Source organism: Salvia hispanica, chromosome 4 (genome assembly GCF_023119035.1).
Source record: "Salvia hispanica cultivar TCC Black 2014 chromosome 4, UniMelb_Shisp_WGS_1.0, whole genome shotgun sequence".
In the NCBI taxonomy this organism is placed as follows: Eukaryota; Viridiplantae; Streptophyta; class Magnoliopsida; order Lamiales; family Lamiaceae; genus Salvia; species Salvia hispanica.
In genome coordinates this window covers 41,138,903-41,156,846 of record NC_062968.1, presented here as the reverse complement: position 1 = coordinate 41,156,846, position 17,944 = coordinate 41,138,903, and the positions used below count along the sequence as shown (strand labels likewise).

At 39.5% G+C, this 17,944-nt stretch overlaps 2 protein-coding genes across 2 annotated transcripts; both read left to right on the top strand.

Moving 5' to 3' along the window:
• The first annotated feature begins 12,285 nt into the window (after positions 1-12,285).
• On the top strand, positions 12,286-12,869 carry LOC125221083. The gene is made up of 3 exons (XM_048123214.1): positions 12,286-12,456; positions 12,568-12,637; positions 12,724-12,869. Exons 1-3 carry the CDS (start codon positions 12,286-12,288, stop codon positions 12,867-12,869), a joined length of 387 nt encoding a protein of 128 aa, XP_047979171.1.
• An 879-nt stretch (positions 12,870-13,748) lies between these two features.
• On the top strand, positions 13,749-17,592 carry LOC125222609 (zinc finger CCCH domain-containing protein 53-like). The gene is made up of 10 exons (XM_048125318.1): positions 13,749-14,005; positions 14,312-15,280; positions 15,413-15,553; positions 15,622-15,807; positions 15,892-15,974; positions 16,055-16,285; positions 16,365-16,518; positions 16,600-16,806; positions 16,887-16,964; positions 17,118-17,592. The coding sequence occupies exons 2-9, from the start codon at positions 14,568-14,570 to the stop codon at positions 16,918-16,920; spliced, it is 1,749 nt and encodes a 582-aa protein (XP_047981275.1). The 5' UTR covers positions 13,749-14,005; positions 14,312-14,567; the 3' UTR covers positions 16,921-16,964; positions 17,118-17,592.
• The last annotated feature ends 352 nt before the right edge of the window (positions 17,593-17,944 follow it).

Below are 17,944 nucleotides of genomic sequence, written 5' to 3'. Positions count from 1 at the left end.
CAATACAAAATAAAATGATCTTATGATCGCGTTTGTTCAAATAAAGGTGTAAGAAAAATAATCACAATAATTGATTACAAGACAAGTAAATTAAATTCAACTAGAAACAAGATAAGTATTTATTATAAATACTAGAAATTCTTGTGTAGTAAATATAGTGTGCACATTAAATTTATTTTAATGTTCCAAGCCTAGAGTTGACTATTTGATTAGTTATTGTTTTATTTAATTTGTTGTGAAAGTGATAATTAAAATAGTGGGAGCTTTTCTTAAATGAATGATTAAATTCTAAGTGTTTAATAAGAGCTTCATAGCTCATTTTATTAAACTAGGATGAATTTAACTCCAAGCACTATTTAAATTGTTTTAATAGCCTTAAAGAATATTGAGACTAGTATTTTTCTACTTTTAAAAGTGGGAGCTAAATTTTGTCTCATAGAATATTCATAAATGGAATTAAGGTAATGTTTGATAGAGTTAAAAGGGTTCACACCCTAGAATGAAAGAAGTGATGAATTGCACACTTTCTAAGACTCTAATAACATTAAAAGACATTTCCAAGTTAGCTATTAAATTAGAATTACTTTTGGATTTCCAAAGAAAGTATTTCTAAAGATCACAACAAATGGTTAAATAAATGAACTCTTGGAATTTATGACTATAAAACAAAGAATGCAATCATTCGGTTTTATTTTGTCATAAGGACTAATTTCCAATTAGTCATTGTGATGAGGTAATTATGTTCATGCATAAATTTACATCACAAGTTATATAGCAAGGATAATACCAAGTTAGGTTGGTATTATATAATTAAAGTTTTGGGAATCATATTCGACATGAATTAGAAACAAAGTGTTGGGGTTTGTATACTAAAAGATGCTTCGAGCGTACATGCCTTTGTACAGTCAGCTTGTGCATGTATACGAGAAACGCCACGTCCACTTGTTTACCTATTTATGAGAATAAATAATATAATATAAATGGTTTATTATTGAAATATGATAAACAAGTCTAAGGCTTTTTACTAAGAAGGTCAAGTAGGGAAATTCGATGAATCTCCTCATGAGTTTTCCAGTAGGGGACTTGGCCAGATCTAGTAAGAAGAAAAACGTATTCACAACCTAGATAGGCTTTGGCTACCTATTGGAACGGTTGCGGTGTTTGTGATAATTCTCTCTTACCTAAGATGAGATTAGTAACACCGGTGTGGTAAAGCACTGAAAGGATCTAATCCGAAATGTATTCTTTATTGCTATCTACTGAAAGAATATATTTCAAGAAAGTTTAGTATTTTCTAGTCTATGATATTAATATCAATATTGTTTATTCAATCAAACGCCACTTTGACTTATCAATATGTGAGAGTTTGTACGTAACTCAAGTTCATGATATCTTGGGTGGTAGTAATTGAATAACATGAAGGTATTGGAATATTATTTCATAGAATTCGCGTGCCCAGTGTGGTATGATTAAATCCCTAAGGGGTGATCCCCAAGAGGTGTTTGAAAGAGGAATTTATTATTCAGAAATCTGCGCAGTTGGAATTTATTCCACGAATAATAAATAAAGTTTCAAACTAGAAAAACTCTTTGGAGAATTAATTTAATTCTAGTCACATAGCAGACAAAAGAATTAAATTGATGGATCAAGATAATCTTAAACGCGGGAAATATTATAAAATAAAATGGACCCAAGTTATTTGTAATTTGGTGATTTAAGTGGGAGTGCAATATTATTCTTTAGTGGAACAAAATAATATTCCATTGATAATATATTAAATCATGGGTCATTTGATTTAATTAGTAATTTATCTAATGGGTGAGCCCAACACTTAAGTCATTCCATGGATCCCCAACCTAGCCCAACAAGTCCATTATAAATAGTGATGAGATGTGGAAACCCTAGCACACCATTCATTCACAACACTCCTCCCTAAACCCTAGCCGCCGATCGCCGGCCTCTCTCTCTCCTTCTTGCCTCGATTTTCGTGCCTTAGCACGTGGGAGATTAGGGTTTTGTTTTGTTCTTGTTCTATCCTAATTCATAGGATTAGATCGAGACAATATTGAGTTTGTGATTGGGTTTTCCTAGATCTCTTCAAGACTATTATTGATTATCTAAGATCCGCCCACACGGATGGAGAATCAAGGACTAGGGAATAGGTTGGAAGATTCACGGTCGATAAACCAAGGATCTCCGGGTGGTGCAGCTAGCAACTTCGATCCTATGATGGATCAAAATGAGGTAACAATCGAATCTACATCAAATTGCATGATTATGTGTTTATTTGATGTTATATCTATAGATCTATGTTAATTGCATGAAATTGGAGTCGAATGCATAATCACCTAAATAGATCCGTTCTAGGACCTGTTTGGTTTCCGTGTCTTCCGCTGCGGTAGTCCCAACATTAATGACATCGACAGAATGCAAATTCTCAACATCCAATGGTTTTTTCATGGCTTCATCGATGTTAAACGTGTATTTTTCCCCATGATAATCCAGGCATATTGTTCCATCAAACACATCTATTATAGTCTTAGCGGTGCGTAAGAATGGTCTCCCTAATAGCACTCCGCTAGACTCAGCAGATTCATTATCACTCATTTTTATCACATGAAAATCAGCTGGGTACAGAAAATCATGCACTTTCACTATCACATTCTCCAACACACCTTCGGGTGAAATGCATGTCACTATCACCAGACTCACTCCTATCAACTTCTTATATATCGAAAGTGGTAACACATTTATCGAAGCTCCTAGATCACACATAGCATGCTTAATTTTTATGTCACCCAGAGAAATAGGAAAAGTGAACACACCTGGGTCTGTGCATTTTGATGACATCCTCCTCTTCTGTATCGCAGCTGACACATTTTCTCCAATTACTATCTTCCCGTCGGGTTTGGTTTTTCCTGCTATGAACTCCTTGATGAATTTACTGAATGTAGGCAGCTTCAAAGCTTGTAGGAAGGGCAGGTTGATCTCCAGCTTGCCGAAAATCTCCATGAAGTCTTCGGTGTCGTCCTTCTTCTTTTTGGCTTCCCCTCGATGAGGGAATGGCTTCGTACGCTTCAACGTCCCTGCCAGACCTGAGACGGATGACTCACCGACTTCTTTCCTTCCTTCCTCAATCTCCACTTCAGGCTCCGGGTCTAAGAAAAATGGATCGGCCATCCGAGGTAGTGGTTTCTCCAGATCCCCTTTTTGAAGACCGTCTTCTACTCTGACATTGCTTACCTCAGGGCCCTCTAGGTCAGGGGTCTTGCCTTCCTTGCTCGTTAATAGAGGTGTATTCTCATCTTTTCTCATCTCCGGACCCTCATAGCCCCGTCCTGACCTCAAAGTTATCTGACTAATATTTGCCCGGTCAGGTGGTTTCACTGAAGCTGGTATCCTTCCTTCGTGTCCCCTCATCTCATTCAACGAAGTGGCCAATTGCGACATTTGCTTGGCCAACATATCCATAGCAGACTTATGCTCTTGTTGAGCATCTTGGATTTTGTGTACCACATCATTGTTTGCCTGCATATTGTTCTGCATGTGTTGTTGAGAGCTGACTAGGTCATGTACCATCTCATCCAGATTCCTCGGAGGCTTGTAGTTCGATTGATTTAAACTTGACCCCTGATTGTGGCTCGGTCCGCTCCCCTGATTTGGGCGATAATTACCCTGACCTCCTTGATTGTTGCTGAACTGGTTCCCTGACCCTTGATTTCCTTGGTGTGCATGCTGGAAATTCTGATTGTTTCCGGTGGCGTTCCTCTGATGTGGCGGCACATAAGAGCTCCCTTGATTACTCTGGTTCATGTTGTTCCAATTGGATTGGTCCCCTTGATTGCGATAACTACAATTATTTGGTCCTTCCTGGTTTTTCCCTGACCAGTTCGAATTATGCTGGGGTCTGTCCTGACCACGGCTAGGCCAGTTCTGCTGGGCCTCTGCTGGACCTAGGTACTGTAGCTGGAGCTGTTGGTTTCCGTCTGCCCATCTAAAACAAGGGTTGTCTCTCCATGGTGATTCCAGCTTGTATTCTGATTATTTTGATTCCAATTCCCTACTGCATTTACCTGGGCTTGGAACTCTCCATCGGGCGGTGGACCGTAATAGAGCTGGAGTAGATTTTCCTCTGGACCTGGCAGTTTTTCTTTCTCCTGTGAGGTCGGGGAATTCTTTTTCTCAATCGCACTAAGAAGTGCCTTCTCCAATCGATCTATCATGTCCCCAACTCCTTCGCCTTCTTGTTCCTTGATTACGTTTGCTGAACCTCTCCTCATGATACGCGGGTGATCATAGGCCTTCTTTGCGTCGATCAGCCTTCCCAAAATCTCTCGTGCTTCACTTGCCTTGTTCTTTGTAAAATTCTCCCCGCTCGAGGAATTCATTAAGTCCTTCGACTCAGGATTAGCTCCTTCATAGAACAGGTAAAAGGTCTCAGCCTCCATCATCCTATGGTTGGGACAGGCATCGAGCAGCCCCTTAAATCGAGACCAGTATTGACTCAGGGACTCATCGTAATCCTGCTTGCATTCCTGAATCTCCTTCTTCAGGGCATTTGTTTTGTTGGACGGGAAGAAATAATCCATGAATTCCAGCTTGAAATCTTTCGATGTGTTGATCGAGTCTGGTGAGAGCCTCAGCAGCCAAGTATTAGTCTCCCCCTTAAGGGCAAACGGGACTGCACGCATAACGGTATTCCTCCTCAGTAGCCTCGTTGGGTCGCTTTTGGATACTGCACAGCTTACTAAACTCGTTTAGGAATTCGTAAGGACATTCATTCCTTCGCCCAGAGAGAATGTAGGTAAAACACCCAGAACATTTGTCTTGATAGCAATAGACCTCTGGCGCTGGTTCGAGACTATGGCATGGGCGGGCTCACCGTCCAGATGTGCGGTGAGTGATCCTATCTCCGGATCGGGATCCTCCAAGTGTGCCATATCCACGTCTTTCTCTTTCTCGGTTTCGGAGTGGTCTGTCTCTATAGACGACTTCGGGTCTTCTCCCCCTGATGAGTTCCACTCCTTTTCACTTTCTGACTCGAATGGGAATGGGTCTACTGTCTTAAACCCTGATCTGGTGGTGATGGTAGACGTTGATTCCTTAACCTGCCACCTGACTTGAACGTCCCTTGACCCAGACGGGTTACTCCAGTTCCCAAATCGTAAGCCCTTGCTCATAAACTACCAAGAATAAACAAATAACAGAAATTAATACTATATACACCAAATCATCAAACACGTAAATAAACTACGCCATCCATCCCCGGCAACGGCGCCATTTGAAGAGCTGACTTAGAAGCTAATGATGGTTAGCGAAAGCGTGCTCTAAAAAATAATGAAGAAAACCCTCGGTCCAGGAAATCCGCTGGGCACTAGGTCTAGGAACTCAGAGAACCTTGAGCTACCTGTCGTTGGGCACACAATCACTCCCTTAACTCCCTCTTCAAAACCCTCAACCCGCTTTAGCTAGGAAAACTAATACATGGAAGTAGGGATCGAATCCACAGAGATGAATGCGCAAGTAAACATGTTCGATGACTCGCGGACTATTTTTTTGGCTGCTGCCACGCAACTTTTGGGGTTGAGATTCAATTCCTAAACTTGGTAATTGAAATATTCTACTCTAACAGATAGATCTAGGCAGAGACATAAAAGCATGCATATTAACCGAAATAGAGCGAGACAATTGCTAGATCGAACGAACAGTTTCCTACATTAACCTAGACCTGGGAAAGAAACTAGACGTGGGGACCATTTTCTGAAAAGGTAGAGTACGACTAAAAAGCTGCAAAATAACTAACTAAAGGACTAACTAACAGCGACATCATCTTCTCCAATATATTTCACGAAACAACCAGCTAAAACAGAGTAAAACGAATATCGAAACAAAGTAAACGAAATTTAAACCGACAAATTGAAGAACAGTTCAAACTAAAGCAGATCTACGGCTACTAGACGAGGTAAAACAAGAATGCAGAATTTAAACAACAAAGTCAAGAGAAAACAATCAGATCCGTTCACGGGATGCTTAATCCACTCCGGATCCAAGCCATCCGCAACAACCAAACATCATTTCCATCTCCAATCCTCACAAGTTTACGTAGATTCAACCGATCAACAACAGATTTCTTGCAAAACAACTCCAAACTCAGATCGACCAACAATAATCAACAAATCAAACCCAAACATCACGATAAGATAAACGAAACAAAAGCAGTGATATTCATAGCAAAATACAAAGTATCCAACGATAGTAATAGACAAGGCCGAGCCTCGAACAGCGAGGGCTCGGCGAATACCAAAAGTAGACAGAAAAATAAAAGACAATTGTTTTTTCGCCTCCGTGGAGACGGTGTTGCACCCAAATTTCCGATGAAATGAGAACCCTCCTACGATTTCCCCCAAGTGTGTGAGTGTGTAGAAAAAGTAGAAAACTAAGCTAGGAGCTGGAAATAGTTTTTCTCAGTTTGATTGCGTGCTCCTTTTTATAATGGATAGAGCTTCAAGACTATTCTTGTAATGCCCATTTTTCCCTTCGATTCAATGCTCTTTTGTCTAGCGCTCTTCCTTATTCAGCTTATTTTTCCTGCCAGCTTCCTCCACCAGGCAATCTCTGTCTTCTTCCTGGGGCTGGCGATTTTCTCTACACACCTGGCTCAAAATTGTTTGTTAGACCAGGAAATCACAGAATTTATCCCTATAACCAATGCATTAAATTAGCCTTTTCAAATTGCTCACACTTAAAACATACTTGTCCTCAAGTATAAAGACAAGAAAAGAGAAATAAGGCGAATTTCAATGCATGGTTATTCCCTGACCAGAGAGAACTCCTAGATCTAGACACTAATCATGAAAGAAAAAGAAAAGACAATAACACTTAATAAAGCACATAGGCATGAATTAGTGCAGATTTTGGGCAGCTGTCCCCACAAGTTTAAGGTCAATCCAATAATCTACACTCTCCAAATCCTCCCCTTCCCTTCTTCGACCTAATCGGTTTGTCAGCTCATCCAGATAGCCATTAGCCTGCTAATTGTTAGATTCGCTCGATCACTCATTCCTCACCATGGATGTTAGGATCAATCGCTCATAGTTAGTTCTTGCTACTGATGGTTCGGGTTATGAGAATTTTTTCCTTGTATCCGCCTTTCCTAATCTTTTCTCTTGGACTTCGTCCAGCTTATACATCCTCTTTTCCTGGACTTCGTCCAGCTTATTCCTCCAGATTTTCTTTTTTCTTTTTATATATATTTTCCTCCTGTGGACTTTGTCCAGCTTATGCCTCCAGGTTTGAAATTCTTTCTCTTTCTCTTTTTTTATTTTCTTAATATCTCCTCTCTAAATTCTTCTCCCTAAGCATCAGGTAGCAACCCCTTTTATTATGTTAGCACTCAATGTTAAGGCTTCTAACTCACATTAATAGTGGGGCTTCACAATTAGGTCAGCTAAGGCACCTTCTATCGTTCTTGCCTCCTTCAAACCGATTTTAGCTTATCAAGGAAAGAGACCTCAAAGTTGTAGTGCATCCTATCTTCAATTACTCTCCCTTAGTGAATCTTGGTTTATTATCCTTGTTAATTCATGCTTAAACACATAACCTAAAAAAAACTAGAACTCCTGGACCTAAGAACTTCTTCACATGCTGAGCACATACTGCACTATCTCTCCCACCCCCTCCCACTTCACTCCAGCTTGTTCCCAAGCTATCCTAGTGAAGGGGGGAAATGAGGGAGTTGGTGCACACAATCAAAATAAAACATAATAAAACTTCTCACACTTAGACCGAACAACGGGCTAAGTGAGAGACAACAAAGACATAACAGGAACAAACATACTGAATATATACACAACTTCTCACACTTAGACCAAGAATTGGGCTAAGTGGGAGATGAACACCTAATCACAAAAAAAACATGCTGAAGAAACATATAAACTTCTCACACTTAGACCAAAGATTGGGCTATGTGGGAGAACACAAGAAAACAATTAAACATGCTCAGCACAAACAACACGGATATACAAAAACAGAAAACAAAATGAAATGACTGAAATGTAAAATTTACTTGGTTAACGGGGGGATTCAATTCTGGGTCCGGCTCCCTTGGGAAGGTTGGCTGGACTAAGAAATGTTGATGTTGCCACCGGATGCATTTATTATTAGCACTAAAAACACCTGCAAGTATATAGGATAGATCTTGTATAGCTAAAAGTTAGTACTCCCTCCGTCCCGGAGTATTAGACTCACTTCTTTTGGGCACATGATTTAAGGAATTGATATTTAAATAGTTAAAGTGGAGATAGTAAAGTATGAGAGAAGGAAAAAGTAGGAGAGAGAAGAGAGAAAAAAGTAGGTGGAGAATAAAATAAGATAGATATTTTTTGCTAAAAAAGGAAATGAGTCTAATATGTTGGGACATCCCAAAAAGGAAAGTTGGTCTAATACCTTGGGACGGAGGGAGTACCAGATATCGAACATAGGGAATAAATTTACAGACTGTCTACCACATACTCAGTCTCATATACTATTTGGACATACAGTTGGGATTTGATTAAACTAAGAAAAAAAGTAAATAAAAGTAATTGAATGAAAACAGTGAAAACAGTTTTATAGTTTGCAGTTAACTTGGTTTGAGAAAGTAGATGAGACAAGGGAATCATAGGGTAGTGGTTTCATCAACTCATTAGTAATTCTAATTATTTAGTTTTATGTTCATCCAACTTAAGCTCTACTAGGAGTTATTCTTATTGTGTATCAACACTCTTTCACAAATATTGCATTGACACATAAAATATAAACTAATCAAAGTCATCACCGATCAAAGATTGACAAAAATCAAGGTAACAACCAAGAAGTTAAATTTAAACCAATGAATAATTAAAGTAAAATGAGTTCTGAACATTAAAAATAATAAATATAAATTTAGCTATCCATAGACAGATAAACTAAATAAATATAAGCAAAATAAGACATGTTCAATCTAACAAAAACTAGATAAAACCCGGAAAAAATTAATCTTGCTCTTGCTTGATCTCCTTTGAATTACTTGCTCCTTGTACAAAATGGAGGAATGGAGGAATTTATGTGTAACTAAGATTGGTGAACAATATGAATTATGTTATGGGGTATTTATAAGCTTGAAAAAGGTTTGTAGAAAGTAAATTTTGTACTTTATAGGTTAAGAAAAAATTTGTTTTCACAAGGTATGATATGCTCGGATTTTGCACTATTTTAAGGTCAGTATTTGGTCCGTTTTTAATGTCAAAGTCGCATTACATGTCCATTATTTGCATATTTTATACATTTTGGTATTTTTACGTCATTTGTGAGAAATTTGCATATTTGAGCCGAAAAAAGGAGTCAAAATGCAAAGTCTAGAAATCTGGAGTTTCAGGCGGCGACCGGCTACCACCGCAACATGTCTGACGACCGCCAGCGCCTGGCGACCTACACCTTGCAGCGGTCCGCCTTGAAGATGTTCATCAACGTCAACAAATCGAAGAGGTCCAAAGGATGGCCGCCGAGGCTCGACAAGAGCGCCAAACCATGAGTGGCAACATCACCTATCTTATTGGCGCATTCTACGACCTCAACGCCCGTTTCCCTCCTCCTCCTCAAGATTGAAGAAGTCAAGCTAAATGACTTTAAATGACCACTTGTATCATATGTTTAATTTCTTTTGGGACAATTTATTTTCATGTTTTGACAATTTTTATTTGAGTTTTTAAGTACTTTTTGGTTTTGGTTTAGTTTTCATGCTTTGAAAATTTTTGTAGGTTACCTCTTCCTGGCGACCTACCGACTCTACAAACTTATTTTACACTTTGTTGTAAATAAGTTTGGGGGATAAAGTGGTGGACCGTGAGTGTAGGTTTTCGTTCTAGGTTTTAGTTTAAGTTTTTGTTTTCAAAAATCCCGTAGGTGAATTTTCTTGAATCCATGTCATGAACTTAACATAAAGAACTTAGAAACACGCATGCTTAGGGACACATTAGACCGAGTTGCCAATGATATTTAATTCCATCCATGTTTAAGTATGGCTTGACGTTTTGATTTGATGGTTCAGTAAAAAGGTGCATAATTAGTGAATTGCTTGTTCGCCTTGATTCATGCTTATACCTTGTGAGATTTGAACCATAATTTCTTTCTTGTGTATCTATCTGCATTCATGTATATGTGTCTAGAACTTGCTCCTAGTCTGCTTAAGTTTACATAGTGCTTAAGTTGATAAGGGAAGATGTTAGGCCATCTTTTCATAGCTACTTTTATACCAAAAATTTTTGACTCTCTCAAATTTTTAAAAGTTTTCCCTTTGGAGCCAATTTTGACCCTTTAAGCCATTTCTTTGCAAGCCAATTAAATGAGGACAATTCCTGAGTTAGTTTAGAATTTTATATCTTTTGGAAAGGAATTGGAGAGATAAGGAATAAAGTATAAATGTAGTGTGCTTAATTTAAAGAAAGTACAAGTTGTGAAATAGTGAAAAATTCAAAATATGTGCTTGATCTTAGAAAGGATGCTTATGATAAAGAAAAAGAAATTAAAAGGAAAAGCAAAGAAAGGTTGTGAAGAAAAAAAAATCAAAGGATTGGAAAATGAGAAGAAGGAGAAAAATAAAGTTCTAGAAGTGTCTTGGGTTATTAGAAAAGTGGAGTCACTTTAACTCTACTTGGGATACTTTTATGTTTAAGTCACTTTTTAGCCAAATATTCCTCACCTACCAAAGAAACTATATTACAACAAAAAATAAAGACCTTTCGGACTTTTGATACTTAATCACATCTAGTAGAGGAAGGATTAGACTTTGAGCAAGCCTATGGTAAACTTTGCATGATGCACGATTTGAGAGATTACACTTTGCCTTATATACACTTTGAGAGTGAGAGAAAGAACACTTCCCATCTTTGGAAGTTTGCCACATGTGAGTGCTTGAATTCAAGGTGTTCCACGAGTTAGTAATGAAAGAGCCTTGTTTGATTTGATTGCGTTAATACATGCTTAATCTATTCTTCCATTTTTTGAAGCAATTACGACGTCTAGTCCTTATGCATTCCGTGCGTCTATTCTTGTGTCTTTACTATATTATTCGAGGACAAACAAAAATGTAAGTTTGGGGGAGTTGATACGCTCGGATTTTGCATTGTTTTAAGGCCACTATTTGGTTCGTTTTTAATGTCAAAGTCGCATTACATGTCCATTATTTGCATATTTTATACATTTTGGTATTTTGACGTGTTTTGTGAGAAATGTGCATATTTGAGCCGAAAAAAGGAATCAAAACGCAAAGTTCGAAATCTGGAGTTTCAGGCGGCGACCAGCGACTTGCTTCATAATTGTGAGAGAATTCTCGCGAGTTAGGTCCACTTAATAGACACTACAATTAGCTTCCCTTAAAACGACACTGTTAATTGAGAGTGGGGATTTTCAAGGGTCTTAGGAGCTTTTGGGAGTTACATATTTAGGATTGACAACCCTAATGTTAGTAACCAACGTTTGCATCGCATGAGCATAAACTAGGTGACTCGTCCTATCAAAGTATTAACTTTGCTAAGGTATTGTAGTTGGAATTTGTATAACCATAACTCTGAACGCACATCTCTGGAATTCCCTTATCTCTATATTTTATCTTAGTGATTTATTTGCATTCAATTGTTTACTGCTTTCAATTGCTTTCAGTTTTCAAAATTCTCAAAAATCTTTCGGTTCTGCAGATAGTAATTGAGTTTTAGTAGAAGATAGACATTCTGTGTTTATTTTCTCAGTGTTTGATATCCAGTACTGACCTTTAGCTATATTGTTCATACTCTGTATACTTGCAGGTATTAATAGTGCTAAAAAAGAGTGCATCAAGGCAATATCTTCTTTCCTTATTTGAATTTCCGCCTAAATTCCCGCCAACATTTGACTACATTTAACTGCGACTCTCGTAGAATGATCATAATTTTCTCCATAATTTTCTCTCTCATATCTCTCTCCATTGCAATATCTATCTTTCGCTCACTTTTCAAAATGTTTCCCGGGGAAGATATGAGTCGGTCTATGGAACGCGCAATGTTTTTTTCGGGAAGCAGATTCTCGCAGGTATTCGTGCAATACAAGAGCAAGAGCAAGCCGAACAGCAAGCCCAAGAGCAGGTCCCGAGGCCCATCCTTCCGTCGAGAGCATGTCCTAGCTCATCAACGTCTGTTCGAGGACTACTTCGTCAATGAGCCCCGGTGGGGACCAGCGGTTTTTCGCCGACGGTTTAGGATGTAGCGAGAGCTGTTTCTCCAGATTATTCACGCGATGGAGACGCGCGACGAGTACTTCCAGGAGTGGGAAGATGCGGCCCACATAAAGGGTCTGTCCCCGATGACGAAGTGCACGGTTGCGCTTCGTCAGTTGGCATACGGCACTACGGCGGACATGTTCGACGAGTATCTTCACGTCGAGGATACAACTAGCCGAGAGTGTCTGGTAATTTTTGTGCGGGCGTTTTTGACGCCTTCGGCGCCACATATATGCGCAAGCCGAATGCCCAAGATTGCCAAGAGCTGATGCGGATGCACGACTTTCCTGGAATCTTAGGGAGTATTGATTGTATGCACTGGGAGTGGAAGAATTGTCCTGCAGCATGGAGAGGCCAATTCACCTGTGGGTATAAGGGTACCCACCCAACGATGATCCTTGAAGCCATCGTTGACCACAGTCTTTGGATTTCGCATGCTCACTTTGGCGTGGCAGGGTCAAACAACGACATCATTGTGCTGAACTCGTCGAGTCTCTTCATCGAGCAATGCAATGGCCACGGTCCGGTTATCAACTTCACTGCCAATGGACGGCAGCATCATATAGGGTACTACTTAGCCGACGGCATTTACCCGAGGTGACCAGTTTTCTTGAAGACGATCTCCTGCCCAACGGATTCCAGGAGAGAGTTTTTTGCTTCTCGCCAAGCAGCTTCACGGAAGGACGTGGAGCGAGGATTCGGTGTGCTTCAAGCGCGTTGGGGAATAGTGAAAGGCCCGGCTCGTTCCTGGTACAGGCATCATATCGCCAATGTCATACGCGTGCATCATCTTGCACGACATGATTATTCACGATGAAGGTCGTGCAGCTAGCGAGTGGTCCGACGATGAAGCCGCTCCAAACGCAGGTCATGTAACCTCGCCGGTCGTTCGAGGTTTATCCTGTGGAGTCAGCGAGAGATTACAAGCTCAGGAGAGCATGCGCAACCAACAAGCTTATCTTCAACTAATAAATGACATGATTGAAGAAGTTTGAACACGTAGTGGTCGTTGAACTTGAACCTCTTTCGTTGTATTTTTTTTTTAAAATTATGTAATGTATGTTTTTTGCTAGTTCTTTTAATTTGGAGTTTAATTTTACTATTTATAATTGGTAAATAAAAAAAATAAAATTAAAATTGAAATGCGAAATAAATAATAGATAGGGCATGCACTAGGATTCCACCATTACAGAAAAATAATGCATGCTGATGTCGCAACTACTAGGGCTCTCTATAGGACTTCCACTAAGACATCCACTGTGAATGCTAAAAGAAGGAACAAAATTTAATAATTTAGAAAAATAGTAAAATAAGTGGGATCAAGATGATAGTTAGTGGATGTGTGTCAGAATAATTACTACAAGAGTACGCTCACTCATACTGCTTTCACGATGTCCCACTCTTTATCATATTTTACATATTATTGCATAGAATATCGTCAAGCCCCTTCCCCAACTTAAAAAATTAAAAAGTGAAATAAAAAAATTGACAGCGATGAAATAAATTAAATGGTCCTTGCCATCTTCTGTTGTTGCTGTCAAACTGCAGCTAAAAATTCTGCAGGGCTGGCAGCTGCATAGAAAGAAGGTGCTGCTTTGGCTTTTGTAGCAACTTCCATTGCTAACAAACATATGTTGAGTCCTGTGAGAAAAAGGAAAAGAAAATTTTCTAGAGAGAGAGAGATTGATGTTATGGTCTCCCATCTGAAATCTACTACCATCTTCTTCACTTAAACCGGTAAGAATCGAGCCTAGTGTTTCTGCTTCTCGGGCAAAGTAGTTGTTGTGTTTGATGTGAAAAAGATTCCATCTTTTTTAAATTTTATGGGTTTTCTTGAAAGTTGAACTTGGAACCCTTGTTTGTGCGCGCGCGTGTGTTGTTTCTATAAATCTTTTTTAGCATATCTCCATCTTTCTATGCATAGAAATTCAAAATAAATATTTTGAGTTAGTGAACTTTCAGGGTTCATCAATCTTCTCCCTTTCTTCTTCTTTTTTTGAGGTTTTGTTAATTTTTCATTTCCTTTTTCTGGGGTTTGTGCAGAAGCAAGTGGCAAAATGAAGTGAACTTACTCCTCCTACTCTACTACAGCTGTGGTAGGTGTGGCCGTGGAAACAAGAAAAGGAGAGAATAGATGGTTGGATAGATAGAAGAGAGAGAGAGAGAGTTGCTTTTTTTCTTAAAGAGAATTTCTTTTTTGCTGTTTTCTTGATTAGCTTTTGTGCACTCTTTACTCAAAAAAAAGGAACTTCACTTCACCACAATTATAGATTTGGAGTGGAATCTTGAGTAGCAAAACATGGATGCATACGAAGCAACAAAGATTGTTTTCCAAAGGATCCAAAATTTGGACCCTCAAAACGCTTCCAAAATCATGGGGTTTCTCCTAATCCAAGATCATGGTGAGAAAGAGATGATCCGCCTCGCCTTTGGCCCAGAATCCCTTATCCAAACCGTAATCATCCAAGCCAAGAAAGACCTGAATTTGAACACACCTTCAACTCCTTCAAGTCCATCTCCATCCTCACCCTTTTCTCTCTCTAGACAAAACTCCACCTCAAGAATGATTGGCGGCGTGAACCTCCCTTCCCCTCTCAGCATCACTAACCACTCCTCTTCTTGGACAAACTCCAGCAACTTCTCCGACGACTTGATCAGTCCTAGCACCTACAATGGCAGCTCGCCGCCGTCGACGATGAACTCCGCCGCAGCGCCCTTTTACGTCGGAGCTGAGGTTGACTTGATTGACGAGCTCCATCTCCAAGATCAGCTCTCCTTCCTCAACGACGCCCCGCCCCACCGCCGGAGCTGCTCCGTCAGCGATATCTGCTTGCAGACGGATGATTTGGGCGGTGGCTTTGGGTGGAAGCCTTGCTTGTTCTACGCTAGAGGCTTTTGCAAGAACGGGACGAGCTGCCGCTTCCTCCACGGCGAGGGGGAGATGATGGAGCCCCTCAATTTCCCTTTCTCACCCAACCGCTGCATCAATTTTCAGCCACCTGATAGTCCACGGTAATTCAAGATTTCATTTTTTATAACTATCATAATTCAAGATTTCATTTTTATTAACTATCATGATTCAAGATTTCATTTTTATTAACTATCATAATTCAAGATTTAATGTTTATGATTCAATGTGTTTAGATCTCTGGTGATGGGTGATGGGATGCACAAATTTGGGCGGGGGCGGGGCGAGTTTGCTATGAATCCGGGGTCGAGGCAGATTTACTTGACCTTCCCTGCGGATAGCACTTTCAAGGAGGAGGATGTGTCCACTTATTTTAGGTGCATTTTGTTGTCATGGTAGTATGGTATTTTTCTTGTGTGTTTCTAATTTGGGGTTGGTTTTTTAGTAATTTCGGGCCGGTTCAAGATGTAAGGATCCCTTATCAGCAGAAGAGGATGTTTGGTTTCGTCACATTCGACTTCCCGGAGACTGTGAAGCTCATTCTCGCAAAGGGCAATCCTCATTTCGTCTGCGACGCTAGAGTGCTGGTCAAGCCATACAAAGAAAAGGGAAAGATCCCGGACAAGCATAGGTTGTTGTTAATTACATACTTAACATTTTATGGTTTTTGGTCTTTTGCTTATAGTGTTTGTGGGGACATTGTGTGTATATGTAGGAAACAACAGCAACAAATGGAAAGAGGGGAATTCCCCGGCTGCAGCAGCCCTGAGTCAAGAGATCCTTACGATCTTCACCTTGGTAAGTGGGGGAATTTAGCACTTGCTTGAAAGATGATTAACTGATCTTGTTTTGTTTGATACATTCCTTTCTTGATTTAGGGGCAAGAATGCTGTACAACAATCAGGATTTGTTGTGGAGGAGGAAATTGGAGGAGCAAGCTGATCTGCAGCAAGCAATTGAGCTGCAGAACAGGCGGCTCATGGGTCTTCAGCTTCTCGATGTCAAGAGAAATAGCCACCACCGCACGCTCTCTAGTGGCGCTGTTATATCTTCTCCCATGACCTTCTCCCCGACGTTCTTCAGTCGCACCAGCCCTGAAGTCAATGAAGGTTCACATTCTCATTTCCATCGCGTTTGAAAATTTTTAAAAGTTTTAGACTACTTAAACACATGGCCTTGTGATTGCAGAAAATGGCTCGATTGGATCCTATGCTGCTGCTGCTGCTGCTTCCAATCGTGAGGCGCATTTGGCTACAAATGCGAATGCAAATGCAAAGGAGGAAAGTGAGCCAGGCATTGGCAACAATAACTCCCTCAAACAAAGTGAATATTTACAAGAAAGGTATGTACTGTCATTTTTATTGGCAAATGAAACGAAAATGCACAAACTAATCATTGGTAACGGCAACAATGAATATTGTAGCTTGGAGCACAACCTTCCCGAAAGCCCCTTTGCTTCCCCGAAGGCGGGTGGAGACTTGGCCACAGCCTTCTCCAACCACAAGATGGAGGCGGAAAAGGTCTCCGCGACATCCACTAACAATGATTTGATCACCAGCCCATCGCTGTTCCCTACCTCCGCTTCATTAGACATAGCTCCTTTTAAATCATGTTACTTCCAAGTTCCTAGGTATGTTTACATCTGTTTCTCCTCAAGACTTATTATTATTGTTCGTAATCAAAAGCATTAATTACATGATTTCGATATAGGTTTGCCTCAGGTCACGAGACCGTTGGAATGTAGCACTAGATCCCTTTTCGGCCTTCCTAACAACTCTTAATGAAAAGGTAAATTGGACCATTTCACATCCCATATAAGCTAATTAGCTCAACTATATTATTTTCATCATCTATGCCCATATATAGTACTTGTGTCCAATAATTAGAAGTGGTTGCAATGTCATTATTAATGTTAGTTGTGCACATTTTTATTCCGATCAGGCCGATGATTGAAACATGTAGTCCACCACCACCGCAGGAGCCATGACCACCACCTCTACCTCGACGCAATTAATGTCACACACCAGAAGCAGGATTAGTGTCCAATACCATACTAGTTACTACCATACAAGTTGCATACATAAAAAAGGCAGTAAAGAAGAGTGGGTCAGCCATTCATTTTCTCTCACTTGTACTGTTTATCTCCTTTCACATCTGTAGTTGAAATTTGTTGGACCACAGGTTTAAAGAAGAAAATAGTGAATAGTAAAAAAAAAAAAGAAAAATCAAACATGTCTATCACCAGGGGCTGTAATTTTCATTGATGCCTTGCCCAGTAATTTTATTAGGTAACAATGTGAAGAAAAGGCACTGTTTGCCTTGTGGTATCATTGTAATATCATTGTACTAATAGTCCAATACCATGTATATTATGAGAAAAGTAAAGGAATGAACATTTAGTAAATTGTTGTGTTAATTATCCGATTTAAATTATTGTACAAATTGTTGCGTGAAGAAGATTTGAAATTGTTTTCAAATTAAAGTCGTGGATCTGAATTGACTTTTCAAATTAAGACTATTTGTTCCAACACATTAAATTCCCCTAAAAAAAAGTTAATCAACACGTGTATGTACGACACATGATAATGTAATTTCTGACAAAAAGTTAAGGATGTAATAAATTGTTTTTAATTGTTGTAGCATATGTTAATGTTCGATCTATAGCAGTTAAAAAATTAGCATTACTACTAGATGGCCAACAGGGGTATTTTAGTCAACAAAGTATTTGAATATTTGTGTGTGTTTTTATATCATGTGATAACAGAGAG

What these genes read in the sequence shown, in the direction of transcription:
- LOC125221083 (XM_048123214.1), top strand. Translation starts at nt 12,286, where the DNA reads ATGGAGACGCGCGACGAGTACTTCCAGGAGTGGGAAGATGCGGCCCAC. An exon ending in CAACTAGCCGAGAGTGTCTG is followed by an intron (nt 12,457 to 12,567) that starts GTAATTTTTGTG and finishes CTGGAATCTTAG; the next exon opens with GGAGTATTGATTGTATGCAC. An exon ending in AGAGGCCAATTCACCTGTGG is followed by an intron (nt 12,638 to 12,723) that starts GTATAAGGGTAC and finishes TTGGCGTGGCAG; the next exon opens with GGTCAAACAACGACATCATT.
- LOC125222609 (XM_048125318.1), top strand. Translation starts at nt 14,568, where the DNA reads ATGGATGCATACGAAGCAACAAAGATTGTTTTCCAAAGGATCCAAAAT. An exon ending in CAGCCACCTGATAGTCCACG is followed by an intron (nt 15,281 to 15,412) that starts GTAATTCAAGAT and finishes CAATGTGTTTAG; the next exon opens with ATCTCTGGTGATGGGTGATG. An exon ending in AAGATCCCGGACAAGCATAG is followed by an intron (nt 15,808 to 15,891) that starts GTTGTTGTTAAT and finishes GTGTATATGTAG; the next exon opens with GAAACAACAGCAACAAATGG.